Source organism: Nilaparvata lugens, chromosome 5, assembly GCF_014356525.2.
Source record: "Nilaparvata lugens isolate BPH chromosome 5, ASM1435652v1, whole genome shotgun sequence".
Lineage (NCBI taxonomy): Eukaryota > Metazoa > Arthropoda > Insecta > Hemiptera > Delphacidae > Nilaparvata > Nilaparvata lugens.
Window position 1 is genome coordinate 72,850,788 of NC_052508.1, and position 19,358 is coordinate 72,870,145.

A 19,358-nucleotide genomic window follows, 5' to 3' on the forward strand; every position below is an offset into this window, starting at 1 on the left:
TAAACGGTTTTTCGCCTGTATGTTTTCTGATGTGTACTTTCAAGTTGCTCGATTCACGGCATGTATAGTCACAATACGTGCAGCTGAACGGTTTTTCACCCGTATGTTTTCTGAGATGCAATTTCAAATGACTTGAATGCGAGCATGTATACTCACAATATTGACAACTGAACGGTTTTTCACCCGTATGTGTTCTCAAATGAATTTTCAAATTATTTGACCGAGCACATTTGAAGGTGCAATATGTACAGCTGAACGGTTTTTCCCCAGTATGTGTTCTCATATGGGATTTCAAATTGCATGATTCAAGGCATGTATAGTCACAAAAAGTACAACTAAACGGTTTTTGACCTGTATGCGTTACCAGATGAGACTTCAACTGAGTTGACTGTGCGAATTTAAAATCGCAAAACTTACAGCTGAAAGGTCTTTCGCCGGTATGAGTCCTAAGATGCACTTTCAGTTTACTTGAATGTGAGAAAGTACTCTCGCAAAATTTACAGCTGAAGGGTTTTTCACCAGTATGTACTCTAAGATGAGATTTTAAATGGCTTGCTTGCAAGCATTTATAGTTACAAAATTGGCAGCTGAAAGACTTTTCACTTGTATGTTTTCTCAGATGAATGCTCAGGTTATTTGAATGCGCCGATGTGTAGTCACAAAAATCACACTTGTAAGGTTTTTCGCCGGAATGTGTTCGAAGATGAGACTCTAAACGAATCAAACGCGAGGATTTATAGCTACAATATTGACAGGTGAACGGTTTTTCGCCTGTATGCGTCCTTCGATGGTTTCGCATATTATAGGAACGAGTACTTGTGTAGTCACAAAATTCACAGCTGAGAAGTTTCTCGCTGGAATGTGTTCTGAGGTGCACTTTCAACTGGGCTGATTGAGAGCACTTGTAGTCGCAGAGCTCGCACTTGTAGCAGGATTCGCTGTCATTTGGTGGGGGCGGTGGCTCGTTGCCTTTTGCCGGTGAGAAGATGGAGTGGGCGTGGTCGGTGCTCGGTTTCAGCGCTGCTACTTCTGTTGCGGTCACTGGTTTGCAGCCCATCTCTTCTAGATTTTCTACAGGCTCCGCCTTAACTGCAACATCAATCATGGAAACCATTAGGGTAACCGTCCACTGGAACCGTATTCAACCGATCCGTTGCATCGGACGAATCTGCCGGCCGTTAAATCGGCCAAATATGGTCGTCCATTGGAACCGTTTACGTCAGTCTAGTTCAGTAGTTGGCTGAACTATTGAATACATATTGAATTAACTACTATCATAGCCAACAAAATTTCTCATAAGCAATCATTATAATTGAGATTTTGAAAATTGAATAAACAAATATCCAAAAAATTAGTTATTGAATAGACTTAAAATGTTGTCAAAAAATCCACTTTGATTGAATAAAAATTAATATTTTACAGGAGCATGCTTTCCCCAGTATGTGTTCTTAGATGGGATTTCAAATTGCATGATTCAAGGCATGTATAGTCACAAAAAGTACAGCTAAACGGTTTTTGACCTGTATGATGTGTGAGCACACACGAAAGCATGCTTCTGTAAAATATCAATTTTTATTTAATTAAAGTGGATTTTTGACAACGTTTTAAGTCTATTCAATTATGGAAAAGTTCCACAACATCAACATTCACGCTACAAACTAAATTAGTTATACATTACAATAATCTTACCTTCAGATCCTATTTGTTCAGTAATCTTTGTCTACAGATTCCTTTGAACATCACGACGATGATATCTTTTGTCTCGCATATCCCACAATGGAACATGCTCTTCAACCAAACTTATCAACTTTCCATTGTCCATAGTTAAAACTTTATAAAACAGAACAAGTTCAAAATAGAAAAACAGACAAGACTGTGAAACAATTTTGAGGTTAGGATGATGTTGTCTCAGCTCGACTTCGGCCGTATGGAACCGGAAAATCCCATTCAATTCTGATCGAAAACTTGATCGACGTATGAACCTGTTGCAATGGACGAGCATCTATAGCTTTCTTTGTTGGGGGATCGTTCGGACGAGTTCGGTAGTTTTCGGCCGATGCTAGTTCGGACGAAATCGGTTCCAGTGGACGGCCCACCTTAGTCTTAACAACCGAATTTAGGCGGATTCCTACATTCTAGTATTGGTGAACGTGCCCAATACAGTCGTAGTCGGCAGAAGAAAACTTGACAGCGGCACATTGTTTAAAGTGTAAAGTGGATGTTTGCTACGGGTGTTGATGATTGATTTTGAACTATGTTTGATTTTATGTAAGGACTCTGCAACCGGGCATATGTGAATTACCTGTCATGTCTTTGAAGAATGAGTGGTGAGCACCCTGACTTGTGATTTGTCGCCAGAACTCATCATGCGACCATGCGGTGCTAGTAGTGCTGCACCCTGGTGTTGGCTCCTGTTTGCTATCAAACTCCTTCTTCACAACTGGTGCCGTCTGCAATCACAACACGTCTAGGTTAGGTTAGGCTATATCAAACACAAGCAGCGGCACAATCATCTACATACTCTGTATAATAAGTCAAATCAAATAGCTTTTTATTCATAAAACATAATACAAATTCATGAAATTCATTAACACATTTAACAGTGAATACTCTCCACAAAGACTTGAGTCTGTGAGTGGAGAGTGAGTTCTTTCAAGTTGATTGAGATTATGTTCTCATGTTTTGTACATATAATTAAAACTATTTCAATTGAATCAACTAACATTCATCAGCAAATCGAGAATATGAATTGCACACAATGAAATTCCATACTGGTAATAAGTATATATAGACAAATATATAAATAGTAGCTTAAAGGCTATACTTAATCATTATAAATGGCAAATTCACTAAGTTCTGAATAAGAAGGCGGATTGAATCAGTTGCTCTGCAGCATCCCTGCCAATTTCTAATAACCATCTACTCAAATGTTGCTTGTAGGTGTTAATACTGTAATTTTCAGACTGTTTTAAATGATTGGGAACGTTTCTATATAATATATGACATATGTATTTACTATTATTTTTAAAGCAGTTATGTAGGAGTCGGGGATGAGCAATACCAAAGTTAATTAGATTTCTTGTATTATGAGTATGAGCTAAATTATTGAAAATGAAGTGTTTGTTGTAGTATATGTAATTCATTAAAACACGTATGTAAAGCTGTCTAATATTAAAAACTTGAAACTCTTGGTAAACAAGATAAGATGGGTAGCGATTGTCTCGCCTGAGACATGTCTTGATGACTGCTCGCTGTGCCACCGCCACCGGCTCCAAGGCAAACGAGGAGGCTCCACCCCAAGCTATGACACCATACATAAGAACTGACTGGATATATGCGTAGTATGCCACCCGCAGTTGATGTAAAGGGAGGACCTCTCTTAGCTGTCTGAAGGCATATATCATTTTGCGCACTCGCTGCTTCAGTGAAATAGCTTGTGGAGCCCAGCTTAATTTGTGGTCAATCAGAATGCCAAGGTACCTGTACTGCTCCACTCGCTGCAATACCCCACAGTCACACGTAGTGGACTGATAGTCATCACATGAGTGGAGCCTGAGGATCTCCTGAACTGGGCTACTGTTTGATTTGAAATAAATAGGCAAATACTTAGTTTTATCAACATTCAGAGTAAGTTTGTTCTGATCGAGCCACTTCCTGACACCAAAGAGATCCTTGGTAGCCTTACTGAAAGCATCCTCCCAGGTAGTCCCAAATGATACAACTGCAGTGTCGTCTGCAAAGAGAAATATCCGGACTGACATCAGGAAATTTTTTATGGGCAAAATATACACAATTTTTTATCTTCAAAGTAGTCCCTATTGGAGTCGATAACACGCTTATACCGGATTTTCAAATCCCTGAACGCTCCCTGGAAGTCGGCAACCTCTATGCTGTCTAGAGCCCTCGTCGTAGAACGTTGAACGTTTTCCAGAGTCCCGAACCGCGTCCCCTTAAGTTGTCTCTTGATCTTGGGGAACAAAAAGAAGTCCGGTGGTGCCATAAGGAGGATGTGGCAACGTTACCCTCGACTGTTTGGACAACTGCTCGGTGACGAGCAGGCAGGTTGCGACGGAGCATTGTCGTGATGGAGGATTCACGAATCGGCGATCCCCGGACGGACTCGATGAACCCGGGCGGTTAGTCGACGGAGCACCTCTCTGTAGTACTGGCCGTTCACAAAGAGTTTGAGCCACCCGGCCAAACTGTAAACGACAGTACCGTCGTCCAAACAGTCGAGGGTAACGTTGCCACATCCTCCTTCTCGTCTCATAGATTTATCTCTTACCGAATTTGAAATGTTCTGACCAAAAATTCTAACTTCAGGCGCTCATATTTCAAAAAGTAATGATCGGAAAAAAATGTTTTCCTGAGAAAAATTTTCATTTTGATAGCTTGATGATATACAAATCGAAAAACTTTGATAAATATCACGAGTAGAAAGTTTATTTTTAGCCTTTGCACACCCTTAATGCAGTTTCATATGACGAGCAAGTAAAGTTAAGTAAACTACTGAAAGAATAGGCTAGCTATCTTCAACTAAAACTTGCAATAAGGGTAACCGTCCACTGGAACCGTATTCAACCGATCCGTTCGGCCTTTGGATCGGACGAATCTGCCGGCTGTTAATTCGGCCGAATATGGTCGTCCATGGAACCGTTTACGTCAGTCTAGTTCAGTAGTTCAGTAGTTGGCTGAACTATTGAATATTGAATACATATTGAATTAACTACTATCATAGCCAACAAAATTTCTCATAAGCAATCATTATAATTGAGATTTTGAAAATTGAATAAACAAATATCCACTAAATTAGTTATTTATTACAATAATATTACCTTCAGATCCTATTTGTTCAGCAATCTTTGTCCACAGATTCCTTTGAACATTACGACGATGATATATTTTATCTCTCACATCCCACAATGAAACATGCTCTTGAACCAAACTTACTTATCAACTTTTCTTTGTCTATAGTTACAACTTTATAAAACAGAACAACTTCAAAAAACAAACAAGACTGGGAAACAATTTGCATCATCACTTGGTTTAATTAGTTTAATAGTTTAATTACTTTAGTAATTAAAAAATAGTATTTTTACTAAAAAAATAAATATTTTTACTAAAAAATAGTTCATTTTTTTAATATTAAGGTTTGTTTATATAATTAATTATGCATGAGAATTTTCATGATATATTATAATTTATAGTATTTTGACATTATTATGATTTAAGTTAAGGAGGCAGTTGTGGATTTTGACCTGTTGTCTCCAAAGAGATATTGTGAATAAATAAATTTTAGGTTAGGAACATTTTGCTGTTTCAGCTCGACTAGTTAGTTCGGCCGGATAGAGCCGGAAAATCCCATCCAATTCGTATCGAAAAATTGATCAGCTGGACGCGGCCGTGCACGGCCGTATGAACCTGTTGCAATGAACGGGCATCTATTCCTTTCTTTGTTGAGGGATCATTTAGTCGCGTTCGGTAGTTTTCGGCCGATGCTAGTTCGGACGAAAACGGTTCTAGTGGACGGCCCACCTAATTTAGCCTTCAATATACTCTCAATAAATAACATATAAGATTGGGGACCTAAAATAATATTGGCTATTACTTCTTCGTTCTCAAACTTTGGAAAGCGTCCGACGTGAAAAACCTGTTATTAGCATGCATCTGACTGCTCAGTCAAAATACTTTTTCTGGCATTCATTGCTCCAAAAGTGTCAAATAATATAGAGGACTCGTTTGTTCGTCCCCTAACCCTTCAGACTGACAGAATGAACTATATTTATTACCTTTAAAGCTAATTGTAGCAATTGGTTCGTCAGAAAAGCACTCAAAACATTAATAGGGGTATTCACAATGTTGTTTAAGCCAGCTAAAGTGCTATTTGATAACTCTGGATTGTGAACGCCCCCCATCTAAACCCAACTGCTATAAGCTAACTGCAATAGCGTTCCAAGCGGATAATTTGTGTAACTCAAAGTTTTTGACCTCACTTTTGCTAACAAATATAACCCAAAAAATTTGGCCGCCGTTTTAACAGAGTTATCTGGAGTTAGCGGACTCAAACCTGCGCTATCTGCTATCTCGCCCGCTATTTTTTTACTTTCCTTGCCCTATTACCATAGGTAAGGAAAGTATTGCTTTCCAAAAAAAATTAAGGTACCCCAATTTCTTAATTTCTATACGTTTCAAGGTCCCCTGAGTCCAAAAACATGATTTTTGGGTGTTGGTCTGTGTGTGTGTATGTGTGTATGTCTGTGAACACGATAACTCCATTCCTAATTAACCGATTGACTTGAAATAAACTTAAGGTCCTTATACCATAAGGATTCGACAATAAGAAATTCAATTCAAGATGGCGGAAAAAATGGTGGATAATTACTAAAAAACCATGTTTTTCACGTTTTTCTCGAAAACGGCTCTAACGATTTTCTTCAAATTTATACCATGGATAGCTATTTATAAGCCATATCAACTGACATGAGTCTCATTTCTGGGAAAATTCCAGGAGCTCTGAAATATTCTTGAGAAAAATGGCGGATAATGACTAAAAACCCATGTTTTTCACGGTTTTTACGAAATCGGCTTCAACGATTTTCTTCAAATTTATACCATAGATAGCTATTTATAAGCCCTATCAACTGACATGAGTCTCATTTTTGGGAAAATTGCAGGAGCTCCGTAATATTCTTCAGAAAAATGGCAGATAATTAATAAAAAAACCATGTTTTTCACGATTTTCTCAAAAATTACTTGACCGATTTTTTTCAAATTCATACCCTGTATAGTTATTTATCAGCTCTATCAACTGGCATAAGTCTTTTCCCTAAAAAAAAAACTAATGGGGGGTCCACCCCATCCTTGAGAAATGGACGTTGTAACCTCCTTCTAGTGCATGAGGTAGGTAGGTAGAGCAGTTTATAAAAAGAACACAGTCATAGTCTAGATATTTCATCTGTAGAACAGCTGTTTTGACGACTTTTGAAAAAAATCATCGAATTTCACAATTTACACAAAGGAAAAAGTACTCTGAAAACAATTATATATACACATATAAAGTAGTCTGATCGTAGTTGCAAATATTTTGCCGCCAATCGTCATTATGTTATTCCCCTAAATTATTCTCGTCTAAGAATGAGGCTTACAGTTCAATGAGCAAGGAAAGTTGTGTGAGTGTACCACACCAGATTTTTTCTAACGTACTACTATAGCATTGAGTTAATACAGACTTAGCAAATAGCAGAAGTTAGCGAATAGCTCCAACTCAAACATTGTGAATACCCCTTATATATCAACAAAGGAGAAACAACAAGTTAGCAAGCTGTAGTAGGTACATATTTTTTACTCGCACACATAATTCTTTATCTCATGCAATCTCCAATAATCGAATCAATATCTCAAAGAACACTGTTCTTGAACCGTAACACTCAAATGCCAGAAGAATACTGCCAAGTTCCTTACCCCCAACACAAAAATTTCAGTGGTCAGTCTCAGTAGTGAGGAGCCAGATGACATAACTAAACATGAGACCTCTACCTCGACCTTTTTGTGTCAATTTTAGAGCATAAAGGCGACTCAGCGTTTAATTTTCATGAGTGGAAACAGACTGTGAATATTTAATGATAAACTATTACTATTTTAAAACTAGCTTACCCGGCGAACTTCGTACCGCCAAAAAGTCAATGTATCTAATGTCACACTTGACTTTATTTGGTGAATCATTAAATTTATCTGACAATCAATATTTTTATTTACATCTCAATACGGACATCCTATGTGCTTAAAACTACAAACAAGACTGGGAAACAATTTGCATCATCACTTGGTTTAATTAGTTTAATTACTTTATTTTTTTAATATTAAGGTTTGTTAATATAATTAATATTATGCATGAGAATTTTCATGATATATTATAATTTATAGTATTTTGGCATTATTATGATTTAAGTTAAGTAGGCAGTTGTGGATTTCGACCTGTTGTCTCCAAAGAGATATTGTGAATAAATAAATTTTAGGTTAGGAACATTTTGCTGTTTCAGCTCAACTAGTTAGTTCGGCCGGATAGAGCCGGAAAATCCCATCCAATTCGTATCGAAAAATTGATCAGCTGGAGACGACCGTGCACGGCCGTATGAACCTGTTGCAATGGACGGGCATCTATTCCTTTCTTTGTTGGGGGATCATTCAGTCGCGTTCGGTAGTTTTCGGCCGATGCTAGTTCGGACGAAAACGGTTCTAGTGGACGACCCACCTAATTTAGCCTTCAATATACTTTCAATAAATAACATATAAGATTGGGGACCTAAATAATATTGGCTATTACTTCTTCGTTCTTAAACTTTGGAAAGCGTCCGACGTGAAAAACCTGTTATTTGCATGCATCTGACTGCTGAGTCAAAATACTTTTTCTGGCATTCATTGCTCCAAAAGTGTCAAATAATAGAGGACTCGTTTGTTCGTTCCCTAGCCCCTCAGACTGACAGAATAAGCGACCTTTTTACTCTGTCGTAGTTCTGACACTGTGTTACTTGTAAATATTTGAAAAAACACTTACTTTTCTTGGAGTATTGAGGAATGCATTTCACTCCTGAAGAGGAGCTTCATCAGGCTGATTCATCATTCTTCAGGAGTGAAATGCATTCCTCAATACTCCAAGAAAAGTAAGTGTTTTTTCAAATATTTACAAGTAACACAGTGTATGAACTAAAACAAAGTTATTATATAGTGTTTCGTCATGAAAATCAACATCAATCTTTATTACCTTTAAGCTAATAATTGTAGCAATTGGTTCGTCAGAAAACAAGCACACAAAAAATTAATATATCAACAAAAGAGAAATAACAAGTTAGCAAGTTGGTGTGAAAGTTAACAAGCTGTAGTAGGTGCATATTTTTCACTCTCACGTATAATTCTTTATCTCATGCAATCTCCAAGAACAAGAATCGAATCAATATCTCAAAGAACACTGTTCTTGAACCGTAACACTCAAATGCCAGAAGAAATCTGCCAAGTTCCTTACCCCCAACACAAAAATTTCAGTGGTCAGTCTCAGTAGTGAGGAGCCAGATGTCATAACTAAACATGAGACCTCTACCTCGACCTTTTTGTGTCAATTTTAGAGCATAAAGGCGACTCAGCGTTCAATTTTTATGAGTGGAAACAGACTGTGAATATTTAATGATACACTATTATTATTTTAAAACTAGCTTATCCGGCGAACTTCGTACCGCTAAAAAGTCAATGTATCTAATGGCACACTTGACTTTATTTGGTGGATCATGAAATTTATCTGACAATCAATATTTTCATTTACATCTCAATACGGACATCCTATGTGCTTAAAACTACCGTTTTAATATCAGTAAACAATTTTATCACAGAGTGACCTGTTTAATACAGCTGGTAAGTTTAGATGCTAAAGCTACGTTTACACCAAAGTAATTAACAAAATGTTAATAACTTATCTTTATAGATTCTATTAGATTGAACAAAACTTATCATACACATGATGAACATATGTGTTTGACAAGTTCCGTTCAATCTAATAGAATCAATAAAGATTAAGTTATTAACAATTTGTTAATAACTTTGGTGTGAACCCAGCTTCTATCATATCATTACATGATCTTGAATCATGATAATCTTCCCGTACTACCTTAGCCGCTCGGCCGACAATTTCGAAAACATAGGTCTGTAAAATGGATTAATATATAATTATTATTAGTCCCCCAATTAAAATTTCTGGTCAGAAACCATCCCCAATATTCACACAACATATTATCAAAGTTTCATGCCGTTCTGTCAAGTAGTTTCGAGTCTATAGGGAACAAACAAACTAACAAACACACAAACAAACAAACCTAATCATAAGATTATCATGATTCAAGATCCTGTAATGATATGAACAGACAATCATTTTCATATAGGCCTATATAGATATGACATATTAAGTTAGTTGCTTAATGAAACAATTTTATTGACCTAGTACTGTAGAATAGTAATAATTGGGAAATCAAATTGAATAAAAAATAAAATAATTGTAATTATTTTAAAAAACAACATAATATTAGCTGTTGTTGAAAAAATTATACTAGACCTACTAGTACCTGATTGAGAATTCTCTTATTTATGAATGAAGTTGGCTTATTCATGAATGAAGTTGACTTATCTATGAATGAATTTGAATTATTTATGAATGAAATATTGAGAATTATCGTATTATTTATGAATGAAGTTGGCTTATTCATGAATGAAGTTGACTTATCTATGAATGAATTTGAATTATTTATGAATGAAATATTGAGAATTATCGTATTATTTATGAATGAAGTTGGCTTATTCATGAATGAAGTTGACTTATCTATGAATGAATTTGAATTATTTATGAATGAAATATTGAGAATTATCGTATTATTTATGAATGAAGTTGGCTTATTCATGAATGAAGTTGACTTATCTATGAATTAATTTGAATTATTTATGAATGAAATATTGAGAATTATCGTATTATTTATGAATGAAGTTGGCTTATTCATGAATGAAGTTGACTTATCTATGAATTAATTTGAATTATTTATGAATGAAATATTGAGAATTATCGTATTATTTATGAATGAAGTTGGCTTATTCATGAATGAAGTTGACTTATCTATGAATGAATTTGAATTATTTATGAATGAAATATTGAGAATTATCGTATTATTTATGAATGAAGTTGGCTGACACATTACCGGCTGCGAATGCGAATCGGATCCTGTACTATTTTCCTTGACGTCATCACTTTCACAGATTGTTACTTCACAGGCCAGCAAATTATCATCGAATTCGGATTCTTCATCCGATTGAACCTATCATCACAATGAAAAACAATATTTATTAATTCTTTACTTCAATACCTAAAATCAATAACTAGTAGTTCAGAGAACAGTAGAATTCGCTACACTCACTAAAATCACTACTGACACACGCCCGCCTATTCACACACAACACACATACAAATTGGATTTGGAGTATAATGATATAAATGCAATAGGATCGATGGTGGACGCTAAGAAATAGAAGTTCTTTACATTTTTGCGCTAAGATGCACGGTTAAAGAGATAAAAAATTTGAAACTTGAAATGTGGGTCTTGGGTGGGGGGGAGAAGTGATTGAATTATAACAAATACAAAATTTTCAACATTGTATGAAATAAGACCGTCCTAGAGCACTGGAAAATGAAAATTTCTTACGCTTTTGAGCTAGGATGCATTGCTAAAGAGATAAGAAATCTGAAACTTGAAATTTGAGACTTTGGGAGGTGGGGGGAATAATCGACCTTGGAGCGCTGAAGAATAAAGGTCCTCTACACTTTTGAGCTTGGAAGCACGGTTTAAAAGATAAAAAATCTGAAACTTGATTGGGACTTGTAAAAAAAAATCGAATTCCAAAAATTAGAAAATTTTCAACATGTGATACATGAAATAATTAATACCGCTTTGGGGAGCTGAGAAGAATTATCAGAATTTGAACCTGATCTGATAAAGTATTGAAAAGTTGGGTTGATTTTTTGGGTAAAATTTCCGAATAAAGGGCCGCCATCTTGAAACGGGGATGAATTTTAAAATTTTGAATACATACGTTTCTGCGCCTTATTTCAAAGTACTTGTATTCCAAATTTCATCCAAATCGGTTCATAACTGCGACTGTAACTGCGGTACAAACAAACAAACAGACAAACGCCGATTGACTTGAAACATAGAATTCGCTTCGCTCATTCAACAATGTGACAAAAACACATTAAGTAGCTATGAAGAGAAAAGTGAGCAACCCAATTACAATGTGACAAATTACGTTTACACTAAAGGCGACCCCATACAGCAGCAAGCAGAAGTAGTAGCATTAATATGCACAGATGGAATATTAATTAATATATTATTTGGAATACAGTCACGGAGAAAATCTCTGTTAGACTTTTAAAAATAGACTTTTTACAAGTGATATTTTTCAAAATTTTTCGATTTGTATATCATCAAGCTATCAAAATGAAAAAGTTTTCTCAGGAAAACATTGTCTTTCCGATTATTATTTCCTGAGATATAAGCGCCTAAAGTTTAAATTGTTGGAACAGAGCATTTCAAATTCGGTAAGAGATAAATCCATGAGATTTGGAGGATAAATTCTTCATTGTTTGCATTGTTGATTAAATGAAACAAAAAATCTCTGAGAATATAAATTTTAGAAAAAGTTATTCAATTTACCAAAAAAGTTATTTTTGGCCATTTTTAGTAGCTTTCTAAAAAATTGATATTTGTAGAGAATTGTTGTTTATTCAATCAACAATACTATGAATAATTTATTCTCTAAATCTCATGGATTTATGAATTTGAAATGTTCTGTCCAAAAATTTAAACTTTAGGCGCACATATCTCAAAAAGTAATGATCGCGAAAAATTTTTTCCTGTGAAAACTTTTTTAGTTTGATAGCTTGATGATGTACAAATCGAAAAACTTTGAAACATATCACCAGTAAAGTTAATTGTTAGCCTTTGCACAGCCTTACATCCAAGCTACGAATCTGTCCCGTTCCCACCATCGTAGCGCAGCTTTTACTATTGAGAGATAGGACAGCTACTCTTCCGTAGACGTATTTCTAGCTACACGTAGGTAGTGTAATGCCCTTTATGCTACAAACCTTAGTTACTAGCCATGGTAATCACCATCTAGATAACTTTTTAATGCATTCAGCAACGTAATACATTCAATCTCCATCTATTGATCAAGAGCGATATCATTATTTTTTCCTACAGATACCTTGAAAAGTGACCATTTGTGCACTGATTGCAGGCCGCAAAGAATCACTTTTCCGCACTAGTGCGCAAAGTGAGTAATTTGCGTACTCCAGATTTGCAGCATGACAACACAAAATAGTTAAGTTGGTTATATGGAGCACCAGTGCAGCAAAATCAAAATTAAGTTGGTAACACTCATAGTGAGTCCTACGTTATAATGGCAGTGGAGAACAGCGTTGCCTTGCCATTATGTGCCTTGATTATAGTCATTTCAATGCGTACATAACATAAACCCCCTTCAAGCAGTCACATAAATTTTCAATTGAATTACTAATCATTATAATGCAATTATTATTATTCAATTTTAAATAAATTAAGGTTTTTATTAATAATAAAATTACACAGAAAAACATTTGATGGATTTCAGGGAATTTTACCCATGATTACCCACTTTTCATATTTAATGGTAACTGTAGGAAAAATTTAATGTGAAATACGTGAGCAAAGTTCGTTTGCTGCACTCAAGAAATCATTCCGCCCTCGCCTACGGCTCGGGCGTAAACGTTTCTTTCGGTGCAGCAAACTGTCAATTTGCGCACTAATTGCACAAATAACTATTATAGTTGAGCAAAATACTTGCCGGAGTATTTATAGCAACATTTTTTAAGGTCGTAAGTTCGACTTTATCTGTTGCAGGTCCATGTTCTCCCAATCCATCTCCTTGCGCCTCCATCGTGATCTGTAGAAAGAAAACAATTAGGCTTGTCTCATCTGCAAAAGAATCACTTTAAAACAATTCAAGTGAAAATTACCCTAAATGCATAAGTTCAACCTGAAATTCAAACAAAAAACTTATTAAATGTGAGTTGACCTGTTAACCAACAAACCAAGATTTGACTTTATATTATTATTGAACGAAATCCAAAATTAAATGCTGTTAACCCAATTTCGGTACTGCTACTGCAGACAGAGATTTATCGGATCTAAGCAAAAAGCAATTCTCCCTAGCTCTGATCTCGCTCCATGCGCTTACTATTAGCTCAATCATCTCTAGTTTACAACGTGAATTAGCCTAATAATTGGAGATACTTGGATTATTTTCCTTTTCTGTACCGGTTTATTATTAGACAATTTACTCGAATATTTTAAGTTTTACGTTTGTCAGAGACTTAAATATTGAAACAAATACAAAGGTAGGAGAAATTGGTATATGTAAGCCATAAAATCCTTCGTTTCCTATTATTAACATCTTCTTTTCTTATCCAAATACTGTCAAAATATTCTAGTATATGTAAATTGCACAATCTAGTTTACAAAGTGAATTAGCCTAATAATTGGAGATACTTGAATTATTTTCCTTTTTTGTACCGGTTTATTATTAGACAATTTACTCGAATATTTTGAGCTTTACGTTTGTCAGAGACTTAAATATTGAAAAAAATACAAAGGTAGGAAAAATTGGTATATGTAAGCCATAAAATCCTTCGTTTCCTATGCAATGAATGCATTCAAAAACAATAGGAAGGATTTAAACAGGATCACTATTTTTTATAATTGAGAAAAATACATGCCTGAGTCACCGTTGAAAGACTTTGTAAAGTTGATTCGCGATTGACATTATCCGTGGCAAATCCATCTTCTGCCATTTCTGCTTGCGCCTCATTCGTGATCTGTGAAAACAAAACAAAGCATTAATGACGCTTTCACACTCTTGTCAAGTGCGTGCAAATGACGACAAAACAAGAGAGTATGAATTGCTACTATGCCACCGCTCGCCTTCACTCCGCCCGTATAGTCGCTTGGCAAGCGGTTTGGCGAGAGTGTGGCGCCGACATAAAGAGAGAGAAAATTACCCTAAACTCCATAAGCTGGGTTTTCGTTTGCGCGTAAATGCCGTCGTCGAACACGACGGGGAGAGAATCTCAGATTGGGTAGATTTCATTTTGTCTACATAACCTAAAAGTTTATGCTCAATTATGTTTTAATGGGGCAGGTTGAGCTTATACTTTTAAATGATAATATGATATTATTATTAGAAATGTTTAATCTTTAATTATAAAGACAATTAAATAATGAAAAGTTATTTGATATTTTTTTTGTTTTAGCATACTTGAAATTTGGACATTATGAATATCAACAATGATTGATTGTGTCCATGGGAGGTTGCGGTGCATGTACGGCTTCGGCGAAGTGAGCAGTAACCAGAAACCACGTGACTGGTGCACCACTACTTGCTCCCACCGAACGAAAATCGAATTCTGGTTCACCGTTTTTGGCGCGTACTTTTGAAATTAATCGTTTACAGATTGGTGTTGACAAAATAATAAAGGTGTTATCAATATGAACATTTCAGCTATTATTTATTATTATTGAATCAATAACAATTATTAATTTATAATTTGAAAAAATATATATTTTTAAATTTATTATACAAGCTTGTCCAAGCCAATATTATCTTTTATGTAGGTTGCGACAGACCTTATCAAAAATGTAATTTTGGCCACATCAGGTGAATACTACTATTTTAGACCTATGTTATCTTATCACAACAAAGCTGGAGTATTGATTAGTTCTTATAGAAGCACTAGGCTAATCATGTTTTTCCTTATGAAGTTTTTTTTAATAATTAATGATGGCTCGTGCTGTCATCAATGAAAATTTGACTACTTTTTCTATGCAATCGGTGTTAATGAATGAAACGTTTTATGGAATAATAGCAAAATGTTAATCATTGAAGTTTCTTGATTTATGTCTACTATCCAGACATTTATCTGGATAGATCCTGACCTAGGAATGAATCAACAAAATATAGTATTCCGACTAATAGATAACATAAACACATATTAGTTTAGTAGAATAGTTGATAAAGCTAAAAAATAATAAACTTTCCAGCCAATAATGAATGTGTTGTTGGTTATCCATCTTGTTTCCACTACTATTATTACTATTAAATTTTATAAAACTTTTAAGTGAAAAAGCACTCACATTTTTTGATGTGGCGACGTCCGTTTCGTGCTGGAATTTTCAAGCCAAACAGGAACTGAAGTGTTTAAGGTTATGAGGGTGAAATTTGGTGGGGTGGAGGGGAGTTTTGGTGGTTAATGGAGGAGTATTTAAATGAGTTTGTCAAACAGAGTGTGGGAGGAAAAGTTGATTTGGTCATTTAGAATATTGTTTGGCTATTGTTTGGTGTGTTTGTATATTTCAAACTGTTCTAGTACATTTAATTTTTTGTTTTTGTGGGAATAGTGGAGTATTTCGAGGTTGTTGTCTATGTCAGGGTGTGTGTGGTCAGTGGAGATAATGTGTTCTGCAAAGGTGGAATGGGAGGACGGATGGCTCTTGTGTTCTTTGAATCTCATATTGAAATTTCTAGCTGTTTTACCTATGTAGAATTTGCTGCAATCTCTACAATTTAGCAATTTAGCTTTTAGTTGTGTGGGGACAAGAGTTTTTTCAGTGAGTTTTTTGTTCTGTATGCAACCTTGTATTTTATTTTTTTGAATGATGCTGCTATTTTGTAAGTTTTATTGTTGTGGTATGTGAGGGTGACGAATGCTGTATGATTATCAGTGTTGTATTTGTCAGAGTTTTGCGGATTGTTCTTGTTGTTTTTAATTTTTTGTAGTAGTTTGTCAATCATTGAGGGTTTGTATCCATTTTGTTGTGCAATATATTTTATTGTGTGCAGTTCAGTGTTGTAATCTGTGGTTGTCATTGGGATATTTATTAATCTGTATAGCATGTGGTTGTAGGCTGCAAGTTTGTGTTGGATAGGGTGATTTGAAGTGCAATGGATTGTGGTGTCTGTTGTTGTGGGTTTTCTGTATATTTTGAATGTTTTGAATGATTGGTTCTGTTTAGTGATGGTTATATCCAGGAAATTTATGCTGTTGTTGGTTTCTAATTCAAGTGTGAACGTCAAATTTGGGTGTATGCGGTTGAGGTGGGTGTGTAGTGTTTCAAGTTGTCGTTTGTTCCCCCTGTATAGTATTAATATGTCATCTACATATCGGAACCAAGTGAGTATTCTATTGGATTGGATGCGTGATTTGGGATCATGGTTGTGTAGGATGTGTTTTTGTTCTATAGTGTGAATGAAAATCTCTGCTAGAATGCAAGATATGGGTGATCCCATAGGGAGGCCATGGGGTTGGAAATGAAATTTACTATTGAATTCGAAATAGTTTTGTGAGGTTACAAGTTTGGTTAGAGTTATTATTTCTTGCATAATGTCCTGTGGGGTGTTGTTTGATTGTACCATATCTTCTAGGTATTTTATTGTCTCCTGTATAGGTACATTGGAGATGTCAAATGAAGCCAATGTTGAATTATGTGGAAAATCTGGATTTTTTGAAGTTTGTTTATTAGTTCTAGGTTGTTTTTTACAGCAGTGTGTTCATGGAATGTTATATGTTGTCTTATTGTTTTATCTAGATGTTTTGCTAGGTTGTGGGCCGGGGCTTGTGTGTGGTTAATTAGAGGTCGAATGGGTACATCAGGTTTGTGGATCTTGGGTAGGGCGTTCAATTTGGGAGCTGATGGGTTCATGTTTTTGAGGTGGTTTTACTTCAGTTCCTGTTTGGCTTGAAAATGTGCGATACCAGCACGAAACGGACGTCGCCACATCAAAGAATGTGAGTGCTTTTTCACTTTAAAGTTTTATAAAATTTAATAGTGATAATAATGAATGAATTTCTTGCTTTTCGACTATCCTGTAATTAATTCCATCAATGGAATAAAATACTTTGTACGCCTCATCCTTTTTTAGTATATAGATTCTGGATGTGAAGACATAACCTAACAAAACAGCAGACAACCAACGCTTTAACTCTCGACCAATAAGAAGCGTTGATCCCGGTACCGATTTTGTGGAACATACTTTTTGAGCGGTGCAAGTGAGCATGCACCACTCCACTCTGTTCCAAGATGGCGACCGGTACCTGAACTGTCAAAAGCTCCCACCGAACGCATTTTCGTGTCCTTGGTCGAAATCGTACATGTACCGCAACCTCCCATGAACATAATCATTGCCGTCGTTGACTGCGGAAGTGCGGAAATTTATACATAAACAAAAATGCACCTTTAGCTGTTATGCCGGCTCCACACTCTTGTCAAGTGCGTACAAATGACGACGAGCAGGATCTTACTATGGTAAGACCATGCGAACGGCTCGTGTTGTGCACTTTGACAGTTTAACATGTCCATCTAATACCACAAGAGGGGAATATTCAATTGAAATTTATCAGTAGGCCTATGTGGTACCGTACTTTTACTATAAAAAGGAATTCATTAGTAATATTAATATTACTAACCTGTTGCATTGTATTTAATTTTTCATCTTATTTTTTCAATTTATTTTATTGAGGTATATCTACGTATTTTTCTATGTAGTGTAGCCTATCAGTATTTTACTAATGAAATTTAACTTTTCACCTTTACCTTATATTATACAACTTCTTTTTGAATAAATTTAATATTAAGAAATAAATATCAAAGGAATTTTTGACTGTACAGGATCATTTTACGTAACGCGCTTAACAAGATGGTCCCTAGATGCCATTTGAGTCTATACGAACGAGGGACCATCTCGTGGGGCGTCAACTATATGATACGTATTGATCAGGGGTTCCCAAACTTCTTGCACCTGCGTACAACTCCAATTCTTGGAAAATATATCACCACTAATTCAAATATATTAACAAATAAATGATAAACAATATTTTACTATTCTAAAGGTTATTATTTTCTGGATAAACATAATTCCAATTACGGTAATAGTTTGAGGCCTATGGGTACGGAAGGATCAGATAGGTACTTCTTTGTTTTTTGATCTAAAAGAAATAGAAAGATTGAAGTGACATTCAGTTTTATTTATCACACAATCATTTTGTAAAGTTGAAAATGTTTTTATTAAAAACAGAGACCGGTATTTCATCATTTTAGTTTAGATTTGTTGGATGAATGAAAAAAATTGAGGATTTTATAGTACCCTACAAAGCCTAAAAGCTTTTAGGTTAAGTAGCCATTGCTCCAACGAAAACAAGATATCAATACTTACATTTTTATCCATTGAACGGGGCGAGTTAAAATGACTTATTGTTGAACAAAAACGAATTAATATTTCAAGAGAATCCAGATCCAGTCACAAGTACTCAACTATAAAACCAAGATGGAAATTGCAATTGCGATGAGCCAATCGCAATTAGAGATGTGTCGTTCGGTCATGACCCGTTCGAATTGAACGGATCATTTAGGTGAACGAGTGATCCGGATCACATTTATTAAAAAAACCCGTTCATTTGACCCGTTCATCAACTGGGGTAAAGCCCCTGTTTATACTGTCTTTACACATCAACTGTGGTGGACCACCTTTTTTTTTTTTTTTTTGCTTGTTTATAGGAGAGCTATAGAAAATTAACCGTTCAATTGAACGGGTCTTTTTGAACGGGTCGCGGCAGTGAACGTGAACGACTGACCCGAATCAGTAAAGTGATCCGAACTTCCCATCTCTAATCGCAATGGCGAATGGTGAGTGCTGATTGGTGGATACAAAATCTCGAATATACCATAAGCCATCTCAATATA

At 35.5% G+C, this 19,358-nt stretch overlaps 1 protein-coding gene across 1 annotated transcript; it reads right to left on the minus strand.

The window, feature by feature from the left end:
* Positions 1 to 18,976, minus strand: LOC111047948 (gastrula zinc finger protein XlCGF57.1; the record flags this gene model as incomplete). The annotated part of the gene is given in 6 exon segments (XM_022333786.2): positions 1 to 1,089; positions 2,303 to 2,450; positions 10,731 to 10,847; positions 13,411 to 13,509; positions 14,342 to 14,440; positions 18,832 to 18,976. Coding segments are annotated over 6 exon segments (1,564 nt in total), but the record flags the coding sequence as incomplete, so codon positions are not given.
* Positions 18,977 to 19,358: the final 382 nt, after the last annotated feature.